At 42.1% G+C, this 16,097-nt stretch overlaps 1 protein-coding gene across 2 annotated transcripts; it reads left to right on the forward strand.

The window, feature by feature from the left end:
• Positions 1 to 587: 587 nt before the first annotated feature.
• fermt3a (FERM domain containing kindlin 3a) lies at positions 588 to 9,462 on the forward strand. Of its 2 annotated transcripts, none has more exons than XM_026255319.1 (15): positions 588 to 750; positions 1,522 to 1,683; positions 1,766 to 1,999; positions 2,085 to 2,201; positions 2,432 to 2,600; positions 2,794 to 2,896; positions 4,067 to 4,174; positions 4,279 to 4,407; positions 4,663 to 4,709; positions 4,891 to 5,015; positions 5,098 to 5,204; positions 6,171 to 6,386; positions 6,615 to 6,739; positions 8,214 to 8,355; positions 8,471 to 9,462. In XM_026255319.1, the coding sequence occupies exons 2-15, from the start codon at positions 1,560 to 1,562 to the stop codon at positions 8,648 to 8,650; spliced, it is 1,926 nt and encodes a 641-aa protein (XP_026111104.1). In that variant the 5' UTR covers positions 588 to 750; positions 1,522 to 1,559; the 3' UTR covers positions 8,651 to 9,462. The 2 variants fall into 2 exon arrangements, with proteins under 2 accessions (XP_026111104.1, XP_026111103.1); XM_026255318.1 differs by having other exon boundaries at positions 589 to 750; positions 1,554 to 1,683.
• Positions 9,463 to 16,097: the final 6,635 nt, after the last annotated feature.

Below are 16,097 nucleotides of genomic sequence, written 5' to 3' on the forward strand. Positions count from 1 at the left end.
TATATATGTGTGTGTGTATTATGTTTTGATTTTGGTTAGTCAGGAAAGTTCCCCTCAAGAAAATAACCAAAAACTAACATTAGAGGAACGTCCTGTAAAAGGAGAAAAAGGAGAAGTATGGATCGTAATTCATGTCAAACCTCCAGGAATCACTGGAGCAGAGTGATATTATTTCACAGGATGCATGAAGTTATACATTTTCAACCACTAGAGGGCCAACAGTTACATATTTAAGCTTTAAAGTTTCTTCTTGTTGTTGTTTTACATGTTTTCTGGCCCTTATTTGTCATTCTTAACAACTGATATAACAATGGTAATGGATTTTGATCACCTTTGGAGAAACATACACACACACACACACACACACAGGGCATCACTGTAGATACCTGTATAATGATGATGCTTAAGTGCAGTGATCTGAAGAAAAGTCAAATGAATTAAATTTTATTGAGGGAGCGGAGGTCTTCATACATACTGGAACAAACAGAGTTGTGTGTGTGGCTGTTTCACTTTGAAAGAGCATCTCTGTCACAGGAAGAGGAAGAGAAAGCTTTTTGCGGTCAGCTGAAGCCTTAAGAAGTCAGTCTGAAAAAGAGAAGAGCCATTGACGGGTGAAGCCTCGGAAGAGAAAGACAGAGAGAGAAGAGGGAGGAAGTGACAGCACGAGTCTCACAAGGTCTTGACAGGGACAGAGACCAAGGGCGTAGTCTGAACATCGAGCAACATTTGGTGGAACCACAACCGTACGAGGTAAGAAACAGAGAAAAGAAGAGAAACAGAGAGAAAGGAAGGGTGGCTTGTTCTGTTGTAAGGTGTAGAACGCGTGGAGATGAGAGACACATGCACGGGCCTCCTGGCCTACACACACTTCCTTCTGTCTTCATCAGTTCTGGGTTGACTTCTGAAAGAGTCTAAGAGCGGAGTATCTGTGGAGCACGAAACGAGCCGAGACGAGTCGAGCGTTAAACCACACGCAGCAGGTTCATTTCTCTCCGTTTCTGAGCACTTCCACTCCTGCTTTTGAGAACTATCTATCATTTTAAATAATGTAAAGTTCATTACTTTTTATTTAACATAAATCATGTATTTATTTTACACACAATAAAACAATCAAGCCAACTTTCTAAAGAAGAACAAAAAGTGCTGAAGTGTTAAAAAAGGAGGGGGAGGGGGGGTGCAAAGTACTTTTAAACAAGGCAAACAGTTAATTAGATTTTGATTTAAATCATTTATATTCATACAATATTCATATCAGTTACTTCTGAAATAATTACATGAAAATCTGTGTAAAACAACAGTGGATTTAACATTTAATTTTCAAATGTATGTTTAATGTAAACGTCTCCTTTAAACACTTTTTCACACACATCAAGAATAATTGATGCGATTTAATGTAATATCTCAGAGAGAAACAGAGGCGTTTGGTGTCTGTTCTGGTGTTGTGGGATTCAGAAGGTGATCAGATATGAGTAATGTTCTGGTGACGAGAGCAGCTTAAACACATCAGACGTGGGACTGCAGACAGAGGACCGTGTGTCTGCGTCTGTGTCCAGGTCAGAATGGCATCGTGGGATCTGTCTGTGTCTGTGGAGGAGCTGGGGCCCGACGCGCCGCCGCTGAAGATCAGTGTCACCTCAGAACTACACATCGGCGGAGTCATCCTCAAGGTGGTGGAGAAGTCACGTGAGTCCACGTCTCGTGTCTGAGATCTCTAATGATTGTTGATAAATAATAATGTTGCCTGTGTGTGGTCTGGTGTGTGCAGAGATCAAGCAGGACTGGTCCGATCACGCTCTGTGGTGGGAGCAGAAGCAGCAGTGGCTGCTGAAGCCGTCCTGGACGCTGGATAAGTGTGGGATTCACGCAGACGCCCGGCTCTGTCTCACTCCTCAGCACAAGCCCCTGCGTCTGCTCCTGCCCAGCGGAAACACCCTGCGCCTCAAAGCCTGCTTCTCCAGCCCTGTCTTCCGCTGCGTCACCGGCCTCTGCAAACTCCTGAGTGAGTGACCACAGCTCTCGTCCCCTCACTGTCTGCTCCACGTCAGAGCCAGCCTTGCACTTCAGTCTGCTTCTGCTCTCTTTAGACATACGCCACCCAGAGGAACTGTCCCTGCTCTGGCCAGTGGAGAAGAAGAAGAAGAAGAAAGAGAAAGATGTTGAGGAAGAGTTGTATGACATCACACGCGCTCCGCTTTCTTCAAGTGAGCACTTTATCTATGCACATAAATAAATACAAGACCCAGGTCAGAAAGAGCGCTTACACACAATACAGAGATAAATGGAGAATGTGTATTTATTATGCACACAAGTAAAGGTCTGATGTTGAATATATGTAAGACAGACTCAGGAGAAGAGACTCCTGTAAAAAACATTAAAAATCCTTCTGATCCCAAGCTTGTGTTTAGACGTGTGTTTATCTGCGCTCTCGCAGGCGTCATCCCGAAGCTTGCGAGCGGCATGCCTGCTTTCTTCGCTGAAACGCCTGAAACTGAGGCTGTGTACAAGATGCTGGCGGTCAGTCAGCCGGCTCCGGCCCCAGAGACCATCGCTAAACTCTACCGCTCCACCACCATAACAGAGAAAGCTCATATCAACAGCAGGTAGAGTATCAGCAGAACACAGCGGGACTAGACTCACTGAAGCACTGCATGCTGGGTGTGGAAGCTACTGTACAGTGCAGTGCATTCAGAGGATATACAGAATGCATCATCATTCTTCACTCCATGCCTCAGATCCAGAGCATTGTGGGTATGACTGAGAATGATGGTAATATGTGCTGTGATCTCTGCTCAGGTGGCTGGATTCATCCCGTTCTCTTCTACAACAGGGAGTCAAAGAGAACGATAAACTCCTGCTGCGCTACAAATACTACACCTTTCATGACATCACACCACAGGTACAGTAGTACAGTATGAGGCCAAACCACATCAGCGCTGCCCATAGCTGTGCGTCATGCTGAAAAAAACAGATATGATCATGCATTTTCCCAAAGCATTAAAAAAATGCATTCAATAAAATGCCATAACCAATGGAAGAGCAATGATATACAAGTGCTATAACGAGCTTAACACAGTACACATAGCAAGGGGTTTTAAATGAGGTAATAAACAAAAAAAAAAAAAAAAAAAAAAAAAATGTTAATAAAATATACAAGAAAATAATACAAAAATAAAATAGAAAATGTTTATAAAATAAAAATATAATATAATATAATAAAAAGAAAGTAAAGTAAAGACAGGTAAAATAAAATAAAGTTAATAAAGTAAAACTAAAATAATATAAAAATAAAATAAAATGTAATAAAATTAAATATAATATAATGAAAATAATGTAAAGTAAAAGAAATAAAGAGAAGTCAAATAAAATAAAGTTAATAAAGTTTATTTAAAATTAAATTAAATAATATACAAATAAAGTAAAATACAATTAAAATAAAGTAAAATAAAAATTCAATGCAATATAATATAATAGAAAGAAAGTAAATGAAAAGAAAAGAAAGACAAGTAAAATAAAATAAAGTAAAATAATAAAATAAAATAAAATGCATTAAGAATTGTATTACGCAGTGTCCAGACAGTTAAAAATAGTAATACTTTAGTTCAGTGGTTCCCAACCTTTTTCAACTCGCGGCCCACACAACCAAACACATATGTTTGCGCGGCCCACTTCAAAAAAATTAACTGACCCCGCTATTGTTGGGTTAATAACTTAGTACTCAGAAGCTAGATTTTAAACTATATTTATTGAATAAACTAGGGCTGTGCGATATGGACAAAAAAAAAAAAAAAACTATCGAGATTTTTTTGATCAATTTTGCAATTGTGCTTTTACAGTCATAAATGCATTCAGGATTAATTTGAAACATATTTCCAAAAGAAAACCAATCAGAGCTTTATCAAAAAGTTGTAACATCTCTAGAACAGACATAAGTCAAAATTATCACTATACATGTGTCATGTGATAGAAAATAATTGGACCACAGGTTGAAAACCACTGCTTTAGTTTATTTTATTTAGATTTGATTTAAATCTGTATTGTGTTGTTTTGCGTGTGCTGTCTGTGTCAGACGGATGCGGTGCGTCTCACACAGCTGTATGAACAGGCGAGGTGGGCCATCCTGCTGGAGGAGATCGAATGCACTGAGGAGGAGATGATGGTCTTCGCTGCCTTACAGGTATGACAGACTCACCCTACACATCAACAGTGATCTATCATCCTCATACATCTCAAACACAACTGTGTCTTAAGTGCAGAGTTCTGTTTTTGTGATCACATCAGTACCACATTGGGAAAGTGTCTCTGACGGAGCAGTTCATGGCGTCGTGTCCAGCGATGGATGATCTGGACTCGGCTTTACAGTGTCTGGAGGTGAAGATGGAAGGAGAGAGCAGTGCAGACGACATGCTGGTCAGTTCCATGCCCTAAACACAGTCCTCCCAAACACAGCTTTAACAAACCCTGCAGAGCCACGTGATCAAAACTACAACAAACCTATCACATAATTACATGTTTCTATATTCCTCGCTGGGGTTTCAGTAGTGACATCTTTCTTTGTTTTTTGGTGCTAAATTACCACTACCACTACAACCAAAACATTGCATCTTTGTAAGGGTCATCTGAAATGAACCGTTGACATCTCTAACATCTCAAGTGTCCACACAGGAAACAATGACGGCTCCAGAACTACACGACTACTTGAAAATATTCAGGTAAGACACAAATCCCAGCTCCTCATACATTCCTCACTAATCAAAGCCTCTTAATTCTTACCAAGGTTCACAATGACGGCAATTGATAAATGCCACAATATAGCAACAATCCAGTCTGTAAAGTTGCTTTGAAACTTTGACTTAGTATGACTTATATCCCTGTGCTTTCACCTTCTCTCAGACCGAAGCGGCTGACACTGAAAGGGTACAAACAATACTGGTTTACATTTAAGGACACGACCATCTCTTACTTCAAGAGTAAAGAGGAGAGCTGTAAAGAGCCAATTCAACAGATGAACCTTAAAGGTGAAGCACTTTCTCAGGAAGCATGAGCGTAGTCCCAGCACAGACACACAGTGATCACACAGCTCTTTCTTCTTGGACGCAGGTTGTGAGGTGGCTCCGGATGTGAGTGTCGCCGGGCAGAAGTTTTGCATCAGGTTGCTGATTCCCGGGCCAGAGGGCATGAATGAGGTCTACTTGCGCTGTGAGCATGTAAGTCATTGATCATCTGCGCAGAACAGCTATGTAGGGATGTGTGTAGTGTTTGACATCGCCAACTACTGGCCTGGCATGAACAATACAGCGTTTCTAGTTGTTTGTGCAGATCAGAGTGAACAGGGTTCACCAGGATTGATAACCAGTTAAACCTGAAACACACGACCTGTTACGCCTAGAACTTTGATAAAGCTACTCAGTTTTGTTAGATTTACATAAAAAATTTGTTAATGCATTTTGATCATGCAAATTTTGCTTTATATAATTAAATATGTTTGGATTTGTATTCCAAGAACAGAAATATAAACATCGCTTAAAGCCAAATTCAACATTCCTGTTTCATCTTAAGTGTTATTACAAAGTGGTTTTTGGACAACTATTTTTTAACACTCCATAAACTCAAAAACACATACAAAAATAACTAAAAATAAATAAATAAATATATCAAAATATATCCATATATATATATATAAAATATAGACATAAATACTTCAAATATATGTATACAGTGGGTATAAACAATAATCAGCCTCTTTTAAAATAATCACAGCCTGAAATGTGGACATGAAAAAACATACATATATATATATATATATTATATATTGCTTAATCTGTTTTTGTAACATCTTGTAACAACTTTAAAAGTGGCCATAATGTTGCTGGTTTTCACACAAAGACTCTTGAGTTTACAGAGGATTGTGTAAAAACAAATCCAAAAAGCCACTGTGGATGAACGTGTTTTATTTCAAGAATGATGTACAAGTGGCCAGACCTGTATGTCCTTGCCTTTACAATATTATTAGGCTTTCCAAAACATTCCAAGCCTAAGTAGAGTGTAAAGACCAGCTCGGATAGAGGAAAGTTATCAGTACGTTAAACCCAAGCTGTAGAAGCAGTCCTTCAGAGCGTCGAGCACAGCTTCAGCATCACTACAGAGCGACTCTGACTCTCGCCGTATTCTAGGAGCAGCAGTACAGCCGGTGGATGGCCGCGTGTCGTTTGGCCTCCAAGGGCAAGACTTTAGCAGACAGCTCTTTCTCCAGCGAGGTGCAGAGTATCCAGTCGTTCCTGGCCATGCAGAAAACCACACCTAGCACTAACACTGCTCAGACGGACGAAAGCATCAACACACACAGCCTGGTCTCTCCACGCTACCAGAAGAAGTACAAACCCAAGCAGGTACCACCCGTCTCAACTGGTTTAATACTGCATTATTCGTCTTGGTCTTGGACTAACTACAAGTACTACATGTCAACAACCAGTCATTAGAGTGTCTGTTTAATATCTGCTAAAGGCTTTTATAAATATAAAGTCACAATAGTTAAAAGTTGATTATCAAATGAAAGTGTGATCTAAATCTTCATCTTTGTGAACTTGATTTCTGTCCTTTTGTCTGTAATTGTTCAGCTCACGCCGAGGATCCTGGAGGCCTATCAGAACGTAGCTCAGCTCTCATTGACAGACGCCATTCAGAAGTTCCTCCAGATCTGGCAGGCTCTGCCTGATTTCGGCCTCTCTTATGTTGTGGTCAGGTGAGTCCTGTAGGGGCGTCACACACCTGTTTGTTTGTTTAGTTCGGAGGAAACACTCAGTAACTCACAAACTCATGGTTGCATGATTAGTTTTGAGTTGACAGACTCTGTTTCTACCATCAACGTCTCTGTCGACTCAGGCTTTGATCCTGAGATTATGAAGCACGTGCACATGACAGTGTGACATCAGTAACAACAGCCTTGGCTCTTAAAACTGTGTGTGGTTTCCTGGACGACCCATGACTGTTCAGCGTGACTTTGTTTAGTGACAGTTGTTCTTGAGTCCCTTTTTTGTTCTGAACAGTTAAACTGAGCTCTGTTCTTCAGAAAATCCTCCAGCTCCTGCAGATTCTTCAGTTTTCCAGCATCTTTTGCACATTTTAACCCTTTCTAGCAGTGACTGTATGATTTTGAGATCCATGTTTTCACACTGAGGACTACTGAGGGACTCAAACACAACTATTAAAAAAGTTTCAAACACTCACTGATCCTCCAGAAGGAAACACCATGCATGAAGTGCCGGGGCGTGAAAACTTTTGAACAAATTTTTCTTTGTTGAAATATATATATATATTTAAAATTAGTTATGCCCTTCACAAGCAACAAAAGATACTGACATGTTTCCCAGAAAACAAATGAAGTACAATTTACCTTGATCTTCAAATTCCAAAAGTTTTCAACCCCCGGCTCTTAATGCATCGTGTTTCCTTCTGGAGCATCAGTGAATGTTTGAAACTTTTTTAATAGTTGTGTTTGAGTCCCTCAAATTTCCTCAGTTTTGAGTGTATTATTCCTGTAGCTCAACTGGTAGAGCACTGCGCTAGCAAGCTAGCAAGCGCAAGGTTGGGGGTTCGATTCCCCGGGAACACATGATATGTAAAAATCAATAGCCTGAATGCACTGTAAGTCGCTTTGGATAAAAGCGTCTGCTAGATGCATAAATTTAATTTAATTTAATTTAATTTAATTTAATTTAATTTAATTTAATTTATATATATATATATATATATATATATATATATTTAATTTTCTTGGAAGTTATGTTCAAAACCCATTTTGCTGAAGGACGATGGGTTAAATGCTAAAGAGCACGTAAGAACACCGGGATGCAAAGTTAAGGAAATAACCCAAGCTGCAGAAACAACTGAAATACAGAGGAGAGGGATGTAACTATCCGATGTAACACTGGCATCCATGACAACAAACGAACAGCGGCACAAACCAAGGAAACAGAGACACTAAGCAAACAGGAACAAATAAAACACAAGTTGCTCCCCGAATGACGCACTAGTCACTGTGTATTTATGATATTATAAGATTATGTTGTCGTTCGTCATCAGAGAGTCTGATTCCACGTTAAAGTGCATCATCCGGGTATTTCAAGTGCTACTTTTATTTTGGGAATTTTCAGTGTGAACTGTAATCTAAGAAGATTGTAAGTGACATCAGAAACAACACATTATAATTTCTGCAGGTTTAAGGGTTGCCGCAAGGATGAGGTGCTTGGCATTGCCAATAATCGTTTAATCCGCATTGACCTGAGTGTCGGAGATGTGGTGAAAACCTGGAGATACAACACCATGAGGCAGTGGAACGTCAACTGGGACATCAAACAGGTCAACTGTCTTTACATATTTCTACACCAGTGAGATTTGTCAGGTTTTCCAAGTTCTCATGTTGATATACCCATCACTGCGTGGAATAATAAACTGTTTTCTGCTTCTGTACCAGGTTGCCATTGAGTTTGATGGCAATGTGAACATTGCCTTTAGCTGTGTGACAGCAGATTGTAAGATCGTCCACGAGTACATCGGTGGCTACATCTTCATGTCCACACGCAGCCGGGAGCAGAGCAACACGCTGAACGAGGAGCTGTTTCACAAACTCACAGGCGGCCATGAAGCGCTATGAGAGGAATAAAACATGTGTGCACCGAAGGACTGAAGAGAATAAGATCTGCCAGAAGAAAATCTAAGAAATGTTCACTCATAACCTAAAAAGCATACACGTACAGATATAGCCATTCATGAGTATTTCCCCAAAAAACACTATTGTGTCTTAACAGGTTTGTGACACCTGAAGTGTTTTGTTTTCTGACATTTAGCAGTGTGGCATTTCTCTTTCTTCTTGTTTTAATTGGCTTCCCTCATTCGTAGTGTAACTTTTAACACCATATCTTTTAGGTATTAAATCGTACTGTCAAAGCTTGTCAGCCTTTTGCTTTAATTCTGATGCATCTTGTTGTTATTGCTTGCTCTTTATTGTTCTTAACTTCAGAGTTCAAAGTTTTGCGTTGTATTAATGTAGTATGAAAGTCCATTGTGTTAAACACAGCGTTGCCAGGCGAGGACACTGTGTTTGACTCACAGCTCAAGTGTTATAAAGAATTCATCGTGGTGACATCATTTGGCGCAGGAAACCACAGAGCAAGTTTCAAAGGCATTGTGTATAGCAGACTATGAGAAATTGCATCCTGTGCACTAAAATTAATACTGCAGACTTCACTTGCAATCATAGGTAGCAAAAACATGTTTCTCCATAGAAACCTACTCAGAAGTTGTTTTTTAGATGTGAGACTCTTGCGGAATTACATTGCATCTCCTAAAAATGTATATATATTCAGCAACCTCTCAGAAAGAAACTGACAACAGCGTCACTTTGACAGATCTTTAAACAATGTCTCTCATGTTTCTTCAAGGAGCCATAAAAATGTTTGCACATGCACCTGTGGAACAGTCTTTTTTTTTTTTTTTTTTACAATAATTCTTTTAACCTTAACTTGTACAGTGTATGACTTTTTACCACTTTTAACTGACTTTTGACATATTCCAGGATGACAATGTCAAGATTGGATCCAATTTGTGAAATTTTGATTGGGTGAGCATGAGGAATAATTTGCTTGTATAAATTATCCAACACATGGTCCTGATCTGAACACCACTGAAAGTCTTTTTACAGAATGAATTGGCTCTCACATCGTCCACACAAGATCTCAGCTCAAAATGAATTCAACTCTTGAGGGCAAGAAATGTGATGTCAAATTGTCAAAACTATGCCACAATGAAAGAACAAGGTTATCAAAGCACTCCAATGAAATATTATAGTGCACAACTTTATTATTATTTTTTTATCCACACATCCCAAAGACTTTCAGTGGTGTTTAGATCAGGACTCTGTGGTGGACAATTCATACAAGAAAATTATTTCTCATGTTCGTCCAACCACTATTTCACATAAATTAGGTCCATTTAATCTTCACATCCTTGAATTTGTACATGCTTGATTGCCATTTTGACACTGTCTGTTGCATATTTTAGTCATATTTGGCCATTTTCTTTCTTTTTTGTTTGGCTCCACAGATGCATCTTCATTTCTTCTTGACATATCTTGTTTGTTTGCAGGTAATACATATTTAGTACCAGGTTCCTGGCACTGTTGAAGTGAAAATAAATAAATACACAACAGTTTTACTATCACTTTACACTAGGCGAAGGAACAAGGAGCGAGGAACGCTGGAGAATACTTTAACATTTTAATAGAATCACATTGGCGAAACACAGGATCTCATGAAGACATTTAACAGCGGACAGAGAACTAGGAACTGAGAACACTTTAAATACAAGGACATTGATGGAACACACCTGGAACCAAATTAACTAAACAGGGAACACCTGGAACTGATAGAACTGAGGACAGGAACCGGGAAACCAAATAAGGGCATAGAACACAAAATGGAGCAAAACACACAAAAGACACGGAACAGACTCTGACATAATGCCCCCCTCTGGAAGGCATGTCCTCAAGTCACACAACATCCAATCAGGACAGACATTGGACAGAGTGGAACCCTTTCAGGGCACCATGGAGGATCTGAGGCCATGGCGGAGCAGGTAGTTCGGGAGGCTATGGCAGAGCATCCTCTGAGGCCGTGGCCCCAGGCCCTGCTTCGGCCTCTACGGCTGGAGACCTACTACCCCCATCTCTAAAACACTTGGGGAAATTTACAGGGCTGTATTCGGGGTCTGGAGCCATCCCTGGGCTTAACTTTGGATCAGGACCCCTCTGTGGGCTATGCTCTGGGGCTGGGTCGACAATGGATTGAACTCTGGTGCTGGAGTCGACACTTGAGGGTGTTCTGGAGGAGTTGGCACCTGAGGGCACTCTGGAAGGTGCTTACGAGGAGCGGGCAATGAAACCGGAACTAGAGTGTGAGTTTTTTTTTTTTTGGCTGGAATCTGTCAGTTACAGTAAAAAAAAGAAAAAAAAATACAGTAGGCTACAGATCACAGCATGCCCGCTTTAGTAAAATGTTTTTGTTTTTTTTTCAATGTTTTTTTTGTTTTATTTTTTATTTTAATGACATGTGCATAAAACTGCCATCTTGGCCGTTACGGGTTTTCCTTATATAGTTGTATTGAGGATTGAGGAAGTGGCATGTCTCTTATAAATTGTCTCAGGCAATGCTCTGAAAAAGCACAGGCCAAAGCAGCATGCAAATGAAACATTTAAAAGCACATGTAAACGAGAGTGTAACTCTACCGCTGAGTTAACACTGCTGTGAATGCATGTGGTGTTGTTCAGTAAATCGTCATATCACACACCCCTAGTTTATAGTTTATTTATATAAAGGTAGGCTATATTTGTGTATAAAGTTGGGGATCAAAGTGTATTCCCGGTCCCGCCCACTCCTGGTGAAAAATGTTCCTGTTCCTTCCCAATCCCGTGATTAATAGTGATTTTGTTCCCAATCACGTGAGATTCCCGTGACCCGCGGGAATCCCCAAAAAAATGTCAGCCTCTAACCGGAACTAACACTGGGGCCACATGAACGCTTGGTGGGCTTGCCATATTAATGTTCGATTGGGTGACCTGTGGGTGTGTGTGAGCCGTGGATGACGGGCTTGACTTCAGAAGGGCCGGATCTGAATCAGAGACTCTCCAAACACCGGTTTCCTTCCAGTTGAGGTCGGTGGTGTCTGGGAGCTCCGTGGGATGATGGAACGTCATCCCGATCCAGAACAATGTTGCAAGGATTTCCCCATCAAGGGAGCTGGCGAGGGCAAGAGGCACAAACGCCCCTTCATAGATGTTCAGTTCAGAGCCACAGCGATGAACATCGTTTCGGTCCATTGTTCTGTCAAGTTTCACTAGGCGAAGGATCAAGGAGACACTGGAGAATACTTTAACATTAAATTTTAATAGAATCACAGCAGGAAACCACAGCATTTTAAAGTGAAAGTGACATTCAGCCAAGTATGGTAACCCATACTCAGAATTCGTGCTCTGCATTTAACCCATCCAAAGTGCACACACACAGAGCAGTGAACACACACACACACACACACACACACACACACACACTGTGAACACACACCCGGAACAGTGGGCAGCCATTTATGCTGCGGCGCCCAGGGAGCAGTTGGGGTTTAGATGCCTTGCTCAAGGGCACCTAAGTCATGGTATTGAAGATGGAGAGAGAACTGTACATGTGAATGAAGACATTCAACAGGAGAGAGAGAACTAGGGACTGAGAACACTTTAAATAAAAAGACACTGATGGGACACACCTGGAACCAAATTTACTAAACAGGGAACACCTGGAACTGAGGACAGGAACAGGAAAACCAAATAAGGGCATAGGAGACACGAGGAGCAAAACACACAGCAGACAAGGAACAGAGTCAAGTCAAGTCACTTTTATTGTCACATCACCACAGCACATGTGCCTTGGTGAGTGAAATTCTTGGGAGTGTGCTCCAGAAATTGCAGAAGCAATTTACATATAACCATACAGACTTCAACAGATGACAATGTGCAATATGCACATAAATATAGTCAGTACACTCAGTGTACTAGACTTGACATGGCACTTGTATACTCTTGTTGTTCTCTTGTTGACCTGACTGCTTCTATTGTTCTCATTTTTGTAAGTCGCTTTGGATAAAAGCGTCTCCTAAATGATTCAATGTAAATGTAAATGAACTGTTGAAGGTAGAGTACAGTGTGTGGCATACCATATTGTGGAAGCTTGCTGTTGGGCGCTGTAGGGTGTATAAGTTCTGACTGTTCATTAGTCTGATAGCCTGAGGGAAAAAGCTATCCCTCAGTCGGCTTGTGCCGGATCGGATGCTGCAGAGACATCTTCCTGAGGGCAGCAGAGAGAGCAGTCCATGGGACAGGTGGCTGGAGTCACTTATGATCCTCCGGGCTTTCCTAATACACCACCTGGTGTAGATGTCCTGGAGGGAGGGAAGCTCACCTCCAATAATGTGGCTGGCAGTTCGCATGACCCTTCTCAGAGCTTTAAGGTTGCCAGTGGTGATGTTTCCAAACCAGGCATTGATGCAGCCCGTCAGAATGCTCTCTATTGTACATGTGTAGAATGTTCTCAGGATGCTGGGGCTAATTCCAAACTCCCTCAGCCATCTCAGGAAGAAGAGGTGTTGAGGCCCTTTTCGGCACTGGACCAGTGCGTATAGACCAGGTGAGATCCTCTCTGATGTTAACGCAGAGGAACTTGAAGCCATTTACCCACTCCAAAGGTGTCTTGTCGATGGTAATGGGTGTGTGTTCTCTGCTCTGTCTCCTGAAATCCACCACCAGCTCCTTGGTCTCGTCGATATTGAATGAGAGGTGGTTCTCCTGAAACCATTTAGTCAGGGTGCTCACCTCCTCTCTGTAGACCGTCTCATCGTTGTCGGTGATCAGGTCTATCACTGTTGTGTCATCAGCATATTTGACGATGATTTTGGGACTGTGTGTGGCTGTACAGTCATGTGTGTACAGGGAGTACAGGAGTGGGCTGAGGACACAGCCCTGAGGAGCACCAGTGTTGAGGGTCAGCAGGATGAAATATTGTTGCCCATTCTGATCATTTCACTTCTGCCTGTCAGGAAATCCAGGATCCAGCTGCACAGAATCTGTTTAGTCCCAGATTCTGGAGCTTCGCAACAAGTGTGACACTATGATGTTAAATGCTGAGCTGTAGTCCACAAACAGCATTCTCACATACGTTTTCTTATTTTCCAGGTGGGAGAGAGCAGTGTGTAGGGTGAAAGCAATAGCATAGTTTGTAGAACGGTTGCTACGATATGGAAATTGTAGTGGATCCAGTGAGGCAGGCAGCATAGAGCAGATGTAGTCTCTGACGAGCAACAGGCCTCCAGTCATTTTAGCATGTGATTTTATTTTTCTTTGGTATAGGCACAACGCTGGATTTCTGAAGCACGAGAGAACCACAGACATAGAGAGGGAGAGGTTGAAAATGTCTGTGAACACACTGGCTAGTTGGAAATTCGCGGGTTTGTGTTACGATCGGACACCCAGTGAAACGCAGGAGATGAGAGATCCAATAGCAGTAGGGTTTTAATGGGTAATCCAAAGAGAAATCAAACAAGCAGGGGTCAAAACCAAAAATCCATCCAAACAAACAAAAAAATAAACAGGAATAGGAACAGGAATGGGAACAGGAACTCGGAAGACGAGGAACTCGGAAGGCGAGGTGATGGAAAGAAAGGACTCCATGAAGACAAATGAAAACAGACCGGATTATATAGGCAGGGTAATGACTATCAAGTGAAGACACCTGAGTGCAATTAACAGGAGTGCAATTATTGTGATGAAGGGACAAAGCTTTGTGGGAAATGTAGTGCCTGCGGTGAGGTGCCTATGGGGAAGTGAGACCACTAGTGGACACCCAGGGAAACAGAGACCAGACAGAGTGACATTACAGAAGACCACAACATCCGTGCAGTCGAGACAGATGCCCACCCGGGCAGTGCAGAAGACAACCACCTCCGTGCTGTCAAGACAGATGCAAACCCGGCGGCGCAGAAGACCACCACATCTATGCGGTTGAGACAGATGCCCACCAAGGCGGCGCAGAAGACCACCAAATCTGTGCGGTCGAGACAGAAGCCCACCAGGAAGGCGCAGAACACCACCACATCTATGCGGTCGAGACGGAAGCCCACCAGGGCGGCGCAGAAGACCACCACCTCCGTGCGGTCGAGGCAGAGGGCCACCCGGGCAGCGCAGAAGACCACCACAGTGGGATCGATGACACAGGAGAGCAAGTCTGGTTAGGCAAGTCTGAAACAGAGAACATGAACAAGTTAAGGGTGGCATCAGTGGCCACGACAGGATCAGTTGAGTGCTCAGAGAGTTCAGCTGAGACGCGACGAGGCTCTGGAAGCTCCGCAGAGGCGAGGAGAGGCTCAGGTAATTCAGCCGAGATGAGGAGAGGCTCTAGTAGTTCAGCAGAGATGTGGAGAGGCTCTGGTAGTTTCACAGAGAAGTGCAGAGACTCTGGTAATTCTGTGGTGTTTAGACTGGATTCAGGAAGATCAATGCTTACTTTTCTCTGCTCATGAAGATCACTGGTGGCCTGACTCTGCTCATTAAGATCATTGGTGACTTACATGTGTTCATGAAGATCAATGGTTACTTACCTTTGCCCATGAAGAACACTGGTGACTGGACTTTGCCCATGAAGATTACCGGTGACTTGACTTGACTCTGGAGTGTCAACAGTGACTAGTCCTGACTCTGGAGTGGCAAATGCTGTAAATTCCCTTGGTAGCTAGAATGGTCGACACAGAAGCATATGAAATTCCAGATCAAGTAAGTGTAGGTTCCTTACATCACACCACGAGTTGTTGATAAAGAAACAAACGCCCCCACCCCTGCTTTTCCCTGTGAGCTCTTTCGTTCTGTCCAAGTGGTGCACTGAGAATCCCATAAGCTCGATGGCTGAGATGGAACCACTGCAGTTATCCAGGTTTCTGTGAGGCAAATAATGCAGCAGTCCCTTGTTTCTCATTGGTATGAGATACGTGCCCACAGTTCACAGAGTTTGTCGTCCAGTGGCTGAGTATTAGCCAGCAAAATGGTTGGGTGAGGAGGTCAGAGGTGACGACATCTGAGTCTGACAAGGACGCTGGTTCTCTTCCTCCTTTTTCGGAGGCACTTCCTCTGTTGCAACTGGTGCAGCCCAGACTCTGTAGACAAAGTGCCAGCGTTCAAAAACTCAAAGTCGGGTTTGCGTTATGTAGGAACCTATGTTTAAAAGCATGTGTCTATCGTAGACAGTTGTGCAAACAACATCCAACATGTAGGACAATAAAATAACAAGTAAAACAAACGAAAACCTGCAAAATTACTTGGCGCCATCTTGGACCATTTTCTAATGAACAGGGTCTGACATTTACAACTTTTTTGTGGCAAAACTATACACATTTATTGCATATAGGTCACCATTTTCCTCATAGAAATTAATAAAAGTGAAAACAGTTATTGGTTTTCCACCAGTAGTGGGTATGGCTATATCAATAAACTCCACACTCAGAGCAGACCGGAA

This window comes from Carassius auratus, chromosome 5, assembly GCF_003368295.1.
Source record: "Carassius auratus strain Wakin chromosome 5, ASM336829v1, whole genome shotgun sequence".
NCBI lineage: Eukaryota > Metazoa > Chordata > Actinopteri > Cypriniformes > Cyprinidae > Carassius > Carassius auratus.

Excerpts from the sequence above, each read along its gene's own strand:
- fermt3a (XM_026255319.1), top strand. The coding sequence starts at position 1,560 with ATGGCATCGTGGGATCTGTCTGTGTCTGTGGAGGAGCTGGGGCCCGAC. Across the intron at positions 4,408-4,662 it reads GCAGTGCAGACGACATGCTG|GAAACAATGACGGCTCCAGA; the intron begins GTCAGTTCCATG and ends GTGTCCACACAG. Across the intron at positions 4,710-4,890 it reads GACTACTTGAAAATATTCAG|ACCGAAGCGGCTGACACTGA; the intron begins GTAAGACACAAA and ends ACCTTCTCTCAG.